This window comes from Cervus elaphus, chromosome 18 (genome assembly GCF_910594005.1).
Source record: "Cervus elaphus chromosome 18, mCerEla1.1, whole genome shotgun sequence".
In the NCBI taxonomy this organism is placed as follows: Eukaryota; Metazoa; Chordata; class Mammalia; order Artiodactyla; family Cervidae; genus Cervus; species Cervus elaphus.
Window position 1 is genome coordinate 39673809 of NC_057832.1, and position 16922 is coordinate 39690730.

Genomic DNA, 16922 nt, shown 5'->3' on the forward strand with positions numbered 1-16922 from the left:
ACTCTGTTGATTCCTGTGTTTTCTAAAAAAAAAAGGGGGGGGGGGAGGCTGCATTTTTGCACATGGAATTAAAGTCGAATCAGGAAAGAAACAGATGCAAGTTAGAAATTGTTAGGCATCCCTGAATTCACTTAAAATAATAAGCTATATCTGATATTTGCTGCTGTTGACACAGAGTCATGACTTTTCCTTTAGGTGGGAGAGCTGAAAGCCAGACTTGCCTCTCAAGAAGCCGAGTTACAGCTGAGAAATCAAGATGCTGAAGCTCTGATCGCGAAGATCGGGCTTCAGACAGAGAAGCTGAGCAGGGAAAAGGCCATCGCCGACGCCGAGGAGCGAAAGGTCAGGCTAATTCCTCCCTTTGGAGTGCGGAGCTATATTTAGCACAAAATAAACCTTTGTAGGTGAACAATTTTGAACAACTTCCCCTCCAGGGAGCGTAAAATCTAAAGAATTATGATAGTTACACATGTAACAGCATTTCACACCATGATTACCACTTGACCTTTCTTTACATTATGCATTTTCCCACCCTTTTAGCTCTTTTAATGACACAAAAGAACAATAAATACTGAGCTCATTCAAGCATATAATGGATGTGGATTTTGAACATCAGGCCTATTTGTAATACAGTAAAGGTCATGAAGTCACCGCAGAGGTTTCTAAAGGTTTTCAGTTTTTAGGCAAATTGAACAACTCAATTGTTAACAAAGCCCATTCCGTCACTCTGCAAGATGGTTTTCGAATTTTGCATTTTAATAATACAACTTAAGGTTATTATTATATCCCAAGCTAAATTTGTCCTTTTTGAGTCCATGGAGGCCATGGCATTCTGTATTATGTTTTATTGTTGGAAACAATTACTTTTAAGATTATATAGATTGGCTTTCTTTGTACTTAGGTTTCCAGTAATTCTGAAATAAATATAACTTATTTTGTCATCTTCTCTTACTGAAACTTCAGCAGCAAGTAGAAGGTATTTCATTTTTGTATATCTCACTTCCCAAGAGAAACAGAATGATTACGAAATGTTTAGTAAATAGCAAACAGAATAATTAGCAATTAGTAAAAAGCAAACAGAATGATTAGTAAATATCTTTTAAAAGCTGAATGATTCATATCAATGTATGACAAAACCCACTGAAATGTTGTGAAGTAATTAGCCTCCAACTAATAAAAAAATTTAAAAAAATAAAAAAAAAAAAAAAAAAAAAAAAAAAAAAAAAGCTGAATGAATGTATATGTATACAAGTTCTATTTTAAACAAAAGATTAGAATCAAGGCTTTCTGACTCTTTGCAACCCCATGGACTATATAGACTATAGAATTCTCCAGGCCAGAATACTGGAGTGGGTAACCTTTTCCTTCTCCAGGGTATCTACTCAACCCAGGCATCAAACCCAGGTCTCCCATATTGTAGGCGGATTCTTTACCAGCTGAGCCACCAGGGAACCCCAAGAAAACTGGAGTGGGTAGCCTATCGCTTCTCCAGTAAATCTTCCTGACCCAGGAATCAAATCAGGATCTCCTGCTTTGCAGGAGGATTCTTTACCAGCTGAGCTACCAGGGAAGCCCTATAATCAAGGCTTAGTTAATACAAGATATGAATTATGAATACTCATAAAGCCAGTGATTCTGTTGCCATTATGCTATTATTCTGCATTAATGATAGCAGAAAATATTTGAGTTTTTCCAGCGATGTTACCATTCATTCATAGACAGATGAATTGTTTTCCTTTTGTTCTAATGTGCATTCAGCATGTCTGCCTTTAACTTGCACACTAAAGACTTGAAAAGTGTATAGAAAATCAAAACGTTAAATATTTTTTAAAAAAACTTATTTTTGAAGTTAAAGGTAAGGCATGTTTGGCACGGCCAATAAGCATATAGTTCCTAATTCTGGTAATAAATATTTCCATTGAGTTTCAGATAAGTGGAGGATATCTTTTTTTTTTTTTTTTTAAGTGGAGGATATCTTTAAAGGTATATTTTTATATTTAAAGTAACTGGGTATCACACATGGTGTGATGATCATAAGCTAATTTCACCCAGGGGATATTTTTCAGACATTAACAAACATGTGATGTTCCAGTAGTTACTATTTCATAACTCATGCCCCCCTCCAGGAGATTTTGCAGACCCAGGTATCAAACCCGCCTCCCTTATGTCTCCTGCATTGGTGGGCATATTCTTTATCACTAGTACCACCTGGGAAGCCAAAATCCATTTTTACAGATCTTAAATTATAACAAGTACTGTGGAGGTCTTTTTACATTTCTGTACGTGAATTTCTAAGGCAAAATTGTCCTCACAAAGAGGGGGAAATGTTTTAGCAAATTAGAACTCATCTGACAGGTTGTCTCATGAAATTCTTCAGACATGGAAAAGATACATGCTATTATTTTAATATCTAATCCATAACAAAAGATAAGAATACTTTAAAATATTTTCATATTATTCATGAGGCTCAATTTAATTATAAATAACAAATATTGTCTGAGCACCAATTTTTTTGGGGGGGCCTGGCACTTTTCTAGGCTCTTAAAGGTATATAACAGGCAAGGTGCCTGCATGTTGCTTACATTGTAATGGGAAAGATAGGAGATGAGTGACAAGTTGATAGACAAGATATTTTATGTTAATGATAAGGGCTATGATGAAAGTCAAATAGATGCAATAGTGGAAAAAACTATTTTAAATTGATTATGGAAGAAAGTTCTATTTGTAATTAAGTTATGTAGAGTCAAGGTATTAATCAGATATATGCCATGAGCTCACATTGGTCATATGCACAACAACATACTAGATTCTATGTGCTTCTTATAAAGGGGTGTATATGGACTCTCTGATTCTATGAAATTGAAGTCTCAAGGTTTAATACATAAGAAGTACCTTAAAAGTAACAAAAGTACATTGCAACATTTAATATGGCTTAACAAATATTGGAGTTGGGAGACTGTCTTTCTGTACATCTTGACAATCCATATAGAGAAGCCAGTTGAAATTGTTGCTTCAAATGTGTGAGATCATCAAGGATTAGTCAAATCACAGGTGTTGCTAACAGTGACTTCAAGTAACAGAAGCACCATTAAGCTTCTGACAATTAGATCTTCCATCTTTGATGTATCAGCTCCAGGTTCTAAGAATCCTCTGATCCCTTTCAAATTGCCCTCTTTGTTGAGTATAAATGAGTGAAAATACTTTCCATATTGCAGAGCTGATATAATCTCTTCAAAAGGTAAACATTCTCCCTCATTTTGAGTGGTCTTCATGTTTTTAATGTCTGTTTTCTAAAGATGGATGGGATTGAATTTTGGAGGACCATCAGGAATTTCTTATAGTCTGAAGGTAAGTGAGAGTCATATATTTGTTAACTGGAGCTGCCATAACAAAATATCACAGACTAGGAGGCTTAAACAGTGTTGTTCAGTTGCTCAGTCGTGTCAGACTCTTTGTGACCCCATGATATGCAGCACGCCAGGCTTCCCTGTCTTTCACCATCACCATCTCCCAGAGCTTGCTCAAACTCATGTCTGTTGAGTCGGTGATGCCATCCAACCATCTTGTCCTCTGTCATCAGCTTCTCCCCCTGCCTTCAGTCTTTCCCAGCATCAGGGTCCTTTCCAGTGATTCCGCTCTTTGCGTCAGGTGGCCACAGTGTTGAAGCTTCAACTTCAGCATCAGTCCTTCCAATGAATATTCAGAATTGATTTCCTTTAGGATTGGCTGGTTTGATCTCCTTGCAGTCCAAGGGGCTCTCAGGAATCTTCTTCAACACCAATGTTCAAAAGCATCAATTCTTCAACACTCAGCCGCCTTTATGGTCCAACTCTCACATCTATATATGACTACTGGAAAAACCATAGCTTTGACTAGATGGACCTTTGTTGGCAAAGTAATGTCTCTGCTTTTTAATACACTGTCTAGGTTTGTCATAGTTTTTCTTTCAAGGAGCAAGTGGCTCCTTTTAATTCCATGGCTGCAGTCACCGTACACAGTGATTTTGGAGCCCACAAAAATAAAGTCTCTCACTGTTTCCATTGTTTCCCCATCTATTTGCCATGAAGTGATGGCACTGGATCCCATGATCTTAGTTTTCTGAGTGTTGAGTTTTAAGCCAACTTTTTCACTCTCCTCTTTCACCTTCTCAGGAGGCTCTTTAATTCCTCTTCACTTTCTGCCAAAAGGATAGTGTCATCAGCATATCTGAGGTTATTGATATTTTCCCAGCAATCTTGATTCCAGCTTGTGCTTCATCTAGCCCAGCATTTTGCATGATGTACTCTGCATATAAGTTAAATAAGCAGGGTAACAATATACAGCCTTGATGTACTCCTTTCCCAATTTTGAACCAGTCTGTTTTTACATGTCCTTTTCTACCTATTGCTTAGAACTGGCTTAAACAGTAGAGATTTATTTTCTCAGGTTCTGGAGTCTGGAAGTCCAAGGTCAAGTTGGGGGTTTGGTTTCTCCCAAGGCCTCTCTCCACTGGGTTTGCAGATGGCCGCCTTCTCACTTGTCCTCACGTGTTTTTCCTCAGTTCACATACCCTTGCTGATTCTTGTGTGACTAGATTTCCTCCTCTTACAAAGACACTAGTCAGATCAGATTAAGCCTCGCCCTAACAGGCTTAGTTTAATTTAACCATTTTTAAAGTCCCGCTCTGTAACACAGTGACATTCAGAGGTCCTGGGTTTAAGGCTTCAACCTGAGAATTTTGAATGGACACAGTTCAGCCCATAACAATCAATTATTGTGACTTTATCCTCTCGTTGTGATCACCACTAAGTTTCATGAGCCATCTGCAAGGAGCTTTTGACAAGTAGAGGGCAGGAGGAGTCTGGTGTTCCCCAGAATGGGGCTGTCTTCAAATATGTTTTAATAGACGTTGGTGAAGAGAAAGCACAGACTCTAAGTTTCCCTGCAGCTCTTCCACCTTCCCCAGGTTGGGCCTCATTAACCAGTCCCCCGGAGCCTTGTGGGAGGGAGGCAGAGAAAAAGTGCACAGTCAGGCTTCCCAAGTCACCATGATACACAGCAGTTTCACAGCTCCAGTAAGGCTGCACTTAGGGTGAGAGGGATTGGGGATGAGAAGTAAGCTGACCAACCTGGAGTATTTTTTTCATTTGCATTTGTGGGGTTTAGTTGTTAAATGTTTTAAATTGCCCTGTTTATCAAATTACCCAAAGGGATGATACTCCATTAATAGTAAAGGAAGAGAGAGTAGTATGTATGACCCTAGTCTTGTTGAAATAGCATTTAGGAGAAATACTCACTAGGGTTTCTTCTAAGTATTAAAAATCTATGATCCCACATCCAGTTTAAAAAGATACTATTATAAATGGTCACAAGGAGCATGTATAGATTCATTATATCCTTAAGCAAAGTAAATAAACCTGATGTAGTAACTCACTCAAATACAGCCTCTGTTTTTTCTATAGCAGTATTCTCTAACACATTGAAAATGTAGTATGCTTGGAGTTTTCATGGTCATTCCTGGAAGGATTGCGGTTTGGGAGCAGTTCTCAGTAAGCATGCAGAGTTTCTCTACAGATGTTAATAGTAACCATACGTATTGGCCAGAGGTCACATATCTAGCCTGAACCAATTACGTTCATAAGAGGTGCAGTACACAGCAAAATAATGGTTAATCAGGAGAAGGGTAATTATTGCTAATAAAGCTGTGGTAGACAAAGCAATTTGTTGTGAGCAGTGTTTAATTTTATGGTGTAGATGAACCTGTTCATTCCAAACACATCTGAAGAAATGCACTTTTGTTCACACATGATGATTCACAGTCCCCATTACCACAGCAACCATCCCCCATGGTGACTGGATCCTGGTGCCCGGCAGCCATAGCTTTGAAACTCCACATTTCTGCTGAGGACAAGAATTTTACTCTTCCTAGACGTTCAAGTTCTGTGTTCTAAAGGGAGAAGGATCAAAACTCCTAAAGTCCTCATTTTGACCTTGTTCAAGTTTACCAACATGGCTTCCCCATATCCATATTATTAGGTTGGTGCAAACGTAATTTTGGTTTCAGACTGTGAATTTTAAATCATTGTAGCTAGGCTCAAATACAGCTTTATTAGTCAAAATAAGAACCATTACAGTCACGTTTTTGCCAGTGAGAAATAAGTTTGTTTATTCCTATAGCATAAAAATCCATGCTTCAGGATTCAACAAACTCTTGGAAAGCATTTTTGGCCTCTTGCTGGTTGTGGAAGAGTTTTCCCTACAAAAAGTTATTGAGTTAACTTGAAGAAGTGGTAGTCGGTTAGCGAGAGGTCAGGTGAATATGGCAGATGAAGCAAAACTTGATAGCCCAGTTCATTCAGCTTCTGAAACATTGGCTGTGTGATGTGGCCGGGCGTTGTTGTGGAGAAGAACTGGGCCCTTCCTGCTGACCAGCGCCAGGTGCAGGCATTGAAGCTTTTGGTGCATCTCATTGTTTGCTGAGCATACTCCTCAGTGTAATGGTTTCACCGGCATTCAGAAAGCTGTAGTGGATCAGACAGGCAGTAGACAATCTAACAGTGACCATGACCTTTTTTCGGTGCCAGTTTGGCTTTGGGAAATGCTTCGGAACTTCTTCTCAGTCCAACCACTGAACTGGTCATCACTGGTTGTCATAAAATCCACTCTTCATCGCATGTCACAATCCAATAGACAAATGCTTTATTGTTGTTGCGTAGAATAAGAGAAAATGACACTTGAACAAAAGGATGATCTTTTTTTTCAGTCAGCTCATGAGGCACTCACTTATTGATCTTTTTCACCTTTCCAATTTGCTTCAAATGCTGAGTGACCTTAAAAGGGTTGACACTGAGTTCTTCAGCAACTTCTTGTATAGTTGTAAGAGGTTCAGCTTCAGTGATCCTTTCAGTTGGCCAGCCACTGCACTCTTCATCTTCCAGACTCTCATATCCTTTGCAAAATTTCTTGAACAACCAATGCAGTGTATGTTCGTTAGCAGTTCCTGGCCAAATGCATTGTTGATGTTGCCAATTGTCTCCACTGCTTTACGACCCATTTTGAACTCAAATAAGAAAATCGCTGGAACTTGCTTTTTGTCTAACATCATTTCCCTAGTCTAAAATAAATATAAACAGCAAGTAATAAGTCATTAGCCAAAAAGCAAAGTGAAAAATGCACATTAAAATGATATATAACATAAGAATGTTTTCAATACCAAATGGCAAATTTCAACAATGCAAAAACCACAATTACTTTTGCACCAACCTAGTATATAATTAGTCTTCATAAAATTTCTTTGTACTGATAAACATGCACAGAGTAGGAAAACAAAATGCACAGAGTGAATAATATCTTTTAGTCAGTTGAGCAAAACAGCTTCACATTCATTCTTTTTTTTTCAATTTCATTTGTTTATTTTTGCTTTTTTACTGTGCTGGGTCTTTCTTGCTGTGCTCCGGCTTTCTCTAGTTTGGCTAGCAGGGGCTACTCTCTAGTTGCAGCGCATGGGCTTCTCATTGCAGTGGCTTCTCTTGTTGCAGAGCACAGGCTCTAGGCTTGTGGACTTCAGTAGTTGTGGCTCATGGGCTTAGTTACCCTGCAGCATGTGGGATCTTCCTGGATCAGGGATCGAACTCGTGTGCCCTGCACTGGCAGGCAGATTCTTAACCACTGGACCACCAGGAAAGCCCCTTTACATTTATTCTTGAAGAATAATTAACATGGCTTTTAGATAATGTAAGTATAAGTAATTAGATAATGTAGGTAAGGTAAAGATAAGCAAAAATTAAGAGAATTTTGGCAAAAGTATTTTGTGATCTAGTTTACTGAGTCAGCTTAGATTTTCACTTGTCCAGGACTTGCCGAAAAAGAAAACTGAAAAACAAAGGAATTGCTTAAAACAGTCAAAGCCCTGCTTGGAGCATTTTGATGTTTGAGTCCATTTGTGTTGAGATTTGTGTTGTATGTTTTGTGCATATGCAAAGCTTTGTGTATACCATATGCCTGAAGAGAAATTAGTCTTTGTGACAAAATCCTCATCTGTTCAAAATATAGGCAAATTATTCAACAGTGTCTCTGAGGCAGCTTGCATTTTTCAAGAGAGATATCTGAGACGATAATAGGTTTGTGTGCTTTTCCTCTTTGATTAGGTGACGGCCATTCAGACTGAAGTGTCCCAGAAACAGAGGGAGTGTGAGGCAGACTTACTGAAAGCTGAGCCCGCGCTGGTGGCTGCGACAGCTGCCCTCAATACACTCAACAGGGTAAGAACGATTCCTGGGCTCAGGGCTTCCTCAGAATATTTGAAGGTTATTAGAGTTTCAATAACTGAATTGATAGTGAAATCCATGCAATCAAAAAAAAAGAAAGTCCCATAAAATGTTACAGTTGAAACAACTATTTAAAGACATCATTGAGGTCATCATTATAGTTGAGCTGCCTTTCCCATCCCAAAGTCTGTCCTCCTTGGCCTCAGCACGTAGTCTCCTTTGAATACTTCCAATGCCATGCAGTTTATGCTGTCATAAAAGGCAACTCTATTGTTAGCACTTAGATTTGGCCCAAATCCAGTGGTTCATATTATGTGTTGCTTTAAAAACCAAGTGGAAGATTCTTTATTTCCTCTGTTGCTTTAAGAAGTAAGTGGGGGGTTCTTTATATCCTCTGGATATTTCCTTTTATGAATATCTTATAAAAGTAGTATTAATGAGAGACCCTCAGGTAAAGTAGAAAAACCTGGAAGCAAAGATACCTAGTTTTGACCGACACCATTTTCCCTAGCTTCACGTTATTAGCAAAATCTCATTGAGCATTCAAATTCCCATAAGAGAAAATAAACTGTGGTGATCAGAAGGACTGTGTAAAGAGAGATGGAATTATGGGCAATGTTATTTTAAAAAACTGGCAGCTGGTCTTCTTTCAGTTCTGCTAGGCCTCTGGGGAGATTCCCAGGGCATTACTAGGCTGAGGGTCTTGGATTCACTTTCAAAGAGGAAAGGATCCAGACTTCCACTGCTCTTCAAAGAAATATTCCATTTGTTTCTCTCAGTATTCTTTTGAGGAAAATAATTTTGACTGTGAACAGAGAGTTATTATCTTCATGGATGTTCCTTTTAGCATTACCATAAAGTTAAACAGTTTAAAAGAACATAAGTATACTGTGATGGAAGATTGATTATTCTGCGTTCAAATAACCTGCTACCATTAAAATGATAATTGTTAAATCCAAGCTAGCAATGTGAAAAAATGTTCATGATCTATTAAATGAAAAAGGCATAGTATAAAATAGCATATGTTATGACGTTTTTTAATAAGGACATGCTTATACATAGGAAAAGTTGGAAAAAAGATAAAAGTAACTAATTATCTCTGAGTAATGAAATTTTATACTTCCCTCTTTCTGAGCTCTAGAATGTTTATTTTGTTCTTTGTGCTTTATATTGGCAGCTTTTTCTCTGAATATATTATTATTTACTCAGTCAAAATAAATTAATATCACTTAAATATAAAGCTCAATATATTTATAAATGATGAAAGGATTTTGGTTACTAAGCTCTCAGTTAGCATTCAGTTCAGTTCAGTTGCTCAGTCGTGTCTGACTCTTTGCCACCCCATGAATCGCAGCACGCCAGGCCTCCCTGTCCATCACAAACTCCCGGAGTCCACCCAAACCTATGTCCATCACGTCGGTGATGCCATTCAGCCATCTCATCCTCTGTCGTCCCCTTCTCCTCCAGCCCCCAATCCTTCCCAGCATTAGGGTCTTTTCCAATGAGTCAACTCTTCGCGTGAGGTAGCCAAAGTATTGGAGTTTCAGCTTCAGCATCAGTCCTTCCAATGAACACCCAGGACTGATCTCCTTTAGGATGGACTGGTTGGATCTTCTTGCAGCCCAAGGAACTCTCAAGAGTCTTCTCCAACACCACAGTTCAAAAGCATCAATTCTTTGGCGCTCAGCTTTCTTCACCATCCAACTCTCACATCCATACACGACTAATGGAAAAACCATAGCCTTGACTAGATGCACCTTTGTTGGCAAAGTAATGTCTCTACTTTTAAATATGCTGTCCAGGTTGATCAGAACTTTCCTTCCAAGGAGTAAGCGTCTTTTAATTTCATGGCTGTGCTCACCATCTGCAGTGATTTTGGAGCCCAAAAAATAAAGTCTGACACTGTTTGCACTGTTTCCCCATCTATTTCCCATGAAGTGATAGGACCAGATGCCATGATCTTCGTTTTCTGAATGTTGAAACAGGCACATTTGGCCTTGGAGTACAGAATGAAGCAGGGCAAAGGCTAATAGAGTTTAGCCAAGAGAATGCAATGGTCATAGCAAACACCCTCTTCCAACAACACAAGAGAAGACTCTACACAGGGTCAACACTGAAATCAGATTGATTATATTCTTTGCAGCCAAAGATGGAGAAGCTCTGTACAGTCAGCAAAAACAAGACCGGGAGCTGACTGTGGCTCAGATCATGAACTCCTTATTGCCAAATTCAGACTTAAATTGAAGAAAGTAGGGAAAACCACTAGACCATTCAGGTATGACCTAAATCAAATCCCTTATTATACAGTGGAAGTGAGAAATAGATTAAAGGGACTAGATCTGATAGAGTGCCTGATGAACTATGAACAGTGGTTCATGACATTGTACAGGAGATAGGGATTAAGACCATACCCATGGAAAAGAAATGAAAAAAAGCAAAATGGCTGTCTGAGGAGGCCTTACAAATAGCTGTGAAAGAAGAGAAGTGAAAAGCAAAGGAGAAAAGGAAAGATATTCCCATCGGAATGCAGAGTTCCAAAGAATATCAAGGAGAGATAAGAAAGCCTTCCTCAGCATTCAATGCAAAGAAATAGAGGAAAACAACAGAATGGGAAAGACTAGAGATCTCTTCAAGAAAATTAGAGATACCAAGGGAACATTTCATGCAGAGATGGGCTCGATAAAGGACAGAAATTGTATGGACCTAACAGAAGCAGAAGATATTAAGAAGAGGTGGCAAGAATACACAGAAGAACTGTACAAAAAAGATCTTCACCACCCAGATAATCACAATGGTGTGATCACTCACCTAGAGCCAGACATCCTGGAATGTGAAGTCAAGTGGGCCTTAGAAAGCATCACTCAGTTAGCCTTAGCATACTTTATGTTTTTTGCTTTTACTCTTGTTTTCACACCCTTTCTGTTCTTTGCAGTCATTTCCCAAATGAAAAGGCAATTTATGGTAATAGAGGAGAATCAGGTTCAACATTTGATGAGATTTTATAGGTAAGAGTATATAATACTATTCAGGAAATTTCATAGAAAATCCTTAAAAAAAAACACACACAAAAAGCAAGTATTGTGAACCTACATATACTTCTTACAGATATTAATTCTTACTCCAAAGTATTTTCCTGGTACTTGTAACGTATTACATTAATACCATCTCTTGAGTAAATTAAGATTCTGACCTTCAGAGACTAAGGAGGAATGTAGAAAGGAGGTTCAGCCTCTGTGGGCATCTTCCTGGTTGAGTCATTATAGTGTAATAGAAGATGTTTCTTGTGCATATAAAGCAGAAAAAACAAAACTAAAAGGCTCTGAACTAAGGGACTCTGTTTCTGAGTTATTGCTGTTATTTAGTCGCTAAGTTGTGTCTGACTGTGACCCCGTGGACTATAGCCCACCAGGCTATTCTGTCCATGGGATTCTCCAGGCAAGAATACTGGAGTGGGTTGCCATTTCGTTCTCCAGGGTATCTTCCCTACCCAGGGATCAAACCCGTGTCTCTTGAATTGGCAGGCAGATTCTTTACCACTGCACCACCAGGGAATTCCCTGTTTCTGGAAGGCCTGATTCAAAGACAAATATACTACATAGGTTGGATGAACCCTTAAATACCCTAAAACCTATACGTTTATGAAATTCTGTGGCCTCAGTGTGCAAGATTCTGCAGGACTGGTACATCAGGAAGATAAATTTACTTGGAACCCAAAAAGGCAGTGATGTTTCCAAAGTATCAGAAGAGTGCCAGAAAGACCTGGACCTACTGGTGTCCCACAGTGGGATCTCTGGGAGGGCTGCAAAAACTGCCAAACCGAGACCGGTATGAAAAGGAGCGGGTGGAAAAGACTAGCCACTGAAGACCAGCTTAATGACCCAACAGCGGTCTTGAGAGAGCAGAGCGCCCTGTCTTGAGAGTGTGTGTGCTTTCCTTCAGGTCAATCTCACTGAGCTGAAAGCCTTTCCCAACCCTCCAAATGCAGTTACCAACGTTACTGCGGCTGTGATGGTCCTTCTGGCTCCCCGGGGCAGAGTGCCGAAAGACCGGAGTTGGAAAGCAGCTAGAGTCTTCATGGGAAAGGTATCAGCCTGGCAGCGTGAAAATTCTGATGATTTCTGTGTTCAGTTCTGTGGTTATATTGTCAGCAGGGACTGGGAATTTGGGATTAGCAGATGCAAACTATTTTATGCAGAATGGATAAACAACAGGGTCCTGTTGTATAGCACAGGGAACTATATTCAATATCCTCTGATAGACCATATGAAAAGAATGTGTATGTCTGTGTGTATATATATATTCTCTATATATGTATAATTGAATCTCTGTGCTCTACATCAGAAATTAACCCAACATTGTGAACCAACTATACTTCAGTAAAATAAATTTTCTTAAAGTACATACAGTTTGAGGAGAAAGAAGCAGCTATAAAATCCCTAACTATTCAAAAGAAATCATCTTCAGATTTGCTGAGAGTCATCTGCTGTGCGTCCTCTGGACCTAGAACTTTTGTTTGCCAGGTTGGAGATTAGCGTGGGGTTGGAGCACACCTAGAGCAGCACCAGCAGCAGTTGGAAGGTTGCTAATTATTTTCAAAATTACGAAAGCAGTTAAGTGTAGGAGGGAGAAAATTACATGGGTTTCTTCTGTTGGAAAATGTTACTAATGCACAAGAAGGTGAAGCAAAGGGGCTTTGGGGTATGTGCTTTCCTTTTTCTTTTCTGCCTTTCTTTTCTTCAAAATGTGAATGCCTCCTGTGCAAAGACTGAATATTTTACCCTGGGATAGAAGGGATTTTAAAAGTGTCCATTGCTAATTCTAGCTTTAGACTGTAAAGACTGAAAAAGTCAAACAGTGGGATAAATGCAGCTTGCCAATTTTGCCTTTGTGATGTGAATCCTAAAAGCTGATTTTAACTTTTGATCTTGGAATTTTCTCTGCAGCACAAATGGCTCATTGCAGTAAGTCTTTTTTGCTTTACAGGTGGATGATTTTCTGCAAGCGTTAATTAACTATGACAAAGAGCACATTCCAGAGAATTGTCTAAGAGTGGTGAAGGAACAGTATTTGAAAGACCCCGAGTTCAACCCAAACCTGATTCGGACCAAATCTTTTGCAGCAGCTGGTCTCTGCGCCTGGGTCATCAACATCATGAAATTCTACGAGGTGTATCAGGCCTGACCAGATGGTTTATGGGTGTTATTCAGGAAGCATCATATATATATTAATTTCTAGGCCAGCAAAAAATGTAAAATAATTTGATATTTAATTATAAGATAAAGTTCAAAGAATAAGACATGAAACCATCAGATTAATCGTAATTCTCTAAAGGAGGATAGCTGAAATGTTGGAAGCCATGCTTTTTTAGGGTAGAGTAACTTCTTTAGATCAAATAGCAGCAATTAAATTTGATTTGATTAGATAAAAACATTTGGGTAGAGTAATTATATTTATTTATATTGAAATATTTCAGTTGTTGACTTGAAACAACTGCAAATCTGACTTCATGTTTAATTAAATTTCATCCCTGCTCTCAAAGCAGAAATTTACACCAGCTACAAGTAGACTTAATGAGATGAGAAATAACCTTTGGAGGACTTTCATATTTTAATGACAAATGTGTTTTTGACTGTATGCGGTCTATTCTAAAGTTTGTACTTTTGGGCCAAATAGAGATAGATGATCATTTCAGTTAATCATTTATTTATCAAGTACTTGTCTTGCCAGTTGTGTCCCAAACACTTAGCAAAGGACTGGATGTGAAAAGGGAACATGCATGGCCCTTTGCCAGGAAGAACTGACTCATTTCTGTCTTTAAGTCTTGTGTGTTATATTCAAAGGTAGAATTGCTGAGGAGATGCCACTGTCTTTCCCAGAACGATTTTCAGAAAACTAGGGTATGTCCTTCACTCTGGGAAGGACCCATGGGAATAGGACCCTGTCCGTCTCTCTTTAGTGGAAACCTGTATCAGGCCAGACTGCAGGCAGATCACGGCTGATGGGCAGCCTCGCTCCATAATAGCACACCTCACCGCTGCGCTGGCCTCACACCCTCGGTGGAAAGACAAGCCCAGCACTGGACCATTGCTGTGTTCTCTGTTGTTTTGCTATGACATAGAAAATTTAATTTCCTTTCTCCCTGCCCAACAGAATATTTGATCCACTCAAATGCTTAAATCACCCATTCAGATAACCTTTAAGTTGGCCAGGAACTTAGAGAAAAAAAAAAAAAGTGTTAGTGTGGTTAACGTTATACTGTGTGAGGGTTATCTCTCATGTTTCTTTCTGGGTTCAGAGAATTTCTCCACACCAATTTTCTGCCTTTAAGGCTAGACATGATCCCACCTTTAGCTGTAGTTGCTATACTCGACAATTTCTGGTGATAATGAGGGTTGTCTCCAAATTTTATGAAAAATTAATTTTATATCATAATGATATGTGGCCTGTGTAGCATTTTATGCTAGTGCTTATCACTCTAATGTCCATAACAAATGAGTGAGTAATGGACAAGCAGAGAAAATTTCGAAGGCTATATGAATTTTTGTTCTGCCATTAGGTGTTACCATGACTAAAAGTAAACACCAAATTTCTAGGTGAATTAGAGATTTTAATTGTAAAGCTTCCAGGAAATAGAAGACTGATTACTTGCCCTGTTTGCATCTTCATTGCCTTGTGAAATAACCCTTATGTGGCTTTTCAGGTCTACTGTGACGTGGAGCCCAAACGCCAAGCATTAGCCCAAGCAAACTTAGAACTGGCTGCAGCTACTGAGAAATTGGAGGCTATCAGGAAAAAGCTAGCGGTAAGTACAGGCTCCAGCACAGAAGAAGTTCCTAAGTGGTGGAACCCCGCCCCGCCCTTAGGATCCCACCTTCAGACAGGGCCATCTCTGAGACCTACCGCTCAGGAAGGAATTGGACCTTTCATGAGTATATTCATTTATATTCTTCTTCAATAGACACTCCTCGCCTGCTGGATGCTGGACACCGAGCTGGAAAGGGGACTTTCATGATTTCTGCACTTAAGAAACTTTCATGGTCTGGCAGTAGAACGAGGATAGCGTTCAGGGATTTAAAGCAAGGATTCTGGAACCAAAGTGTCTGGGTTTACATCCAGACTCCACTATTTACTGTTTCACCCAGCACATGTTAGTTAACCTCTCTGAGCCTCTTTTTTCTCATCTGATAAATTGGTACTGTAATAGCATTTACTTCTTAGGTAGATCATGAAGATAAAATGAGAGTAATTCATAATGAGAATTTAGCATGGTGCTTGGCATATAGTATGTGATTAGAAAATGCTAACTGCAAATATTATCACCTTGACTATCTCTACAAGTACATAACAGATCATTGTCATTTGATGCTACAAGTATATGTGTGACTATATCCAGAATGCAATAGGAGCGCCAAAAAAGAGCCTAGAGAAATTAGGGTAAGTTTCATAATGAAGGTGTATTTGATATGAGCTGCAAAAATTACTTGTGAGTCACCAAGGATAACAAAATCAGGAAAGGTGTTTGTGATTAAAAAAAAAGTGAAGAAAAGAGGGAAGAAGCAGTTGGTAGACTTCATGAGTCCTAGTAGGCCAGAACCCTAACATGAGTGTCTGGGGGATGGTTAGGAATAGTAAGGAGGAATGAAAGATGAAGTTGCAAAAGTTGAGCAAAAGCCTTCTCTGCCTTTCATGCTGCAGAATTTAAATCTTATCTGACCTTGGTATTGAGCCTTTGAAAGATTTTAATAGGTTAATGGCATGGTCACTTTTCATCAACTGAATGGAAGCTGGAGGAAGAGAAGAGGCTAACTGCAGAAAGACAAGTTAGAAGTGCCACTGTGGGTCCTCCGAGGGCCTCAGCTAAGGCAGGGACAGCTACAGTGGAGACAAGAAGAAGCACTTGGTAGACTTGACAAGTCCATGGATTCAAGGCTGCTGATGACATGGTGGGGGGAGGGGCACATGCAGACTAGAGATGATGAGTTGGAGGTGCTGACGTGGTAGCATGGAGTGGTACAGTCAGAGTGGCAAGGCTGGGTAACCCTGGCCACCGAGGGAAATCCTCAGCGCTTCAGTTTCTTAGCTGTCACTTCATGAATAACAGCCAACTCTCAAGGTGGGGCATCTGTGATGTATTTTGGCTACCAGCATCCAACCTACCTTCTTTGGGTGGCAACAGACTGGTTTATCTTTGGAAAATTACCTTTCCTCATTGGATACACTCAGGTAGGACTTCGATCATGGGTACCTTTTTCTGTCCTAGCTGAAGCCTGGTTATGTGATCCAAGCTTTGCCAGTTTCACTCCCCCAATCTCTAGAATCAAATCAGTAGCCAGAGAATGAGACTGAAAATAAAGTTCATGTATGGTAGGACAGTGTCCAGAGGAAGCTTTCAAGTATTTCGTTCCTGCCCCCAAGTCTCTCTGGAGCTCCTAGGAGCCTGTGTGTGATTCTGTGCCTTTCCTTTCATTGAAAGAGCTCTCCCATTTTCAGGAGATTCTCTTTAGCTTAGTTTGGCTAGAGATGGTCTCTAGGAGCAGAAAGAGTTGAGGGGAGACCTGAAGGAGCATGCTCCCATCTTGGAGGAAATCCTACCATGGGTCTCTGAGGAGGTGAATTATGGTTATATGGTGGTTATATGGGAGAATATCCTTTGTTGGAAATTTGAAGTAAAAAACA

General features: G+C 39.5%; 1 protein-coding gene across 1 annotated transcript in view; it reads left to right on the plus strand.

Annotated features, from left to right (window-relative positions):
- Window positions 1–16922, plus strand: part of DNAH11 (dynein axonemal heavy chain 11) — a 350658-nt gene that overhangs the window by 214666 nt on the left and 119070 nt on the right. Inside the window, exons 57-61 of the mRNA XM_043872240.1 lie at window positions 196–342; window positions 8127–8240; window positions 12186–12329; window positions 13230–13412; window positions 14947–15048. Of these exons, the coding sequence (XP_043728175.1) occupies window positions 196–342; window positions 8127–8240; window positions 12186–12329; window positions 13230–13412; window positions 14947–15048 (690 nt within the window). The remainder of the gene's footprint in view (window positions 1–195; window positions 343–8126; window positions 8241–12185; window positions 12330–13229; window positions 13413–14946; window positions 15049–16922) is intronic.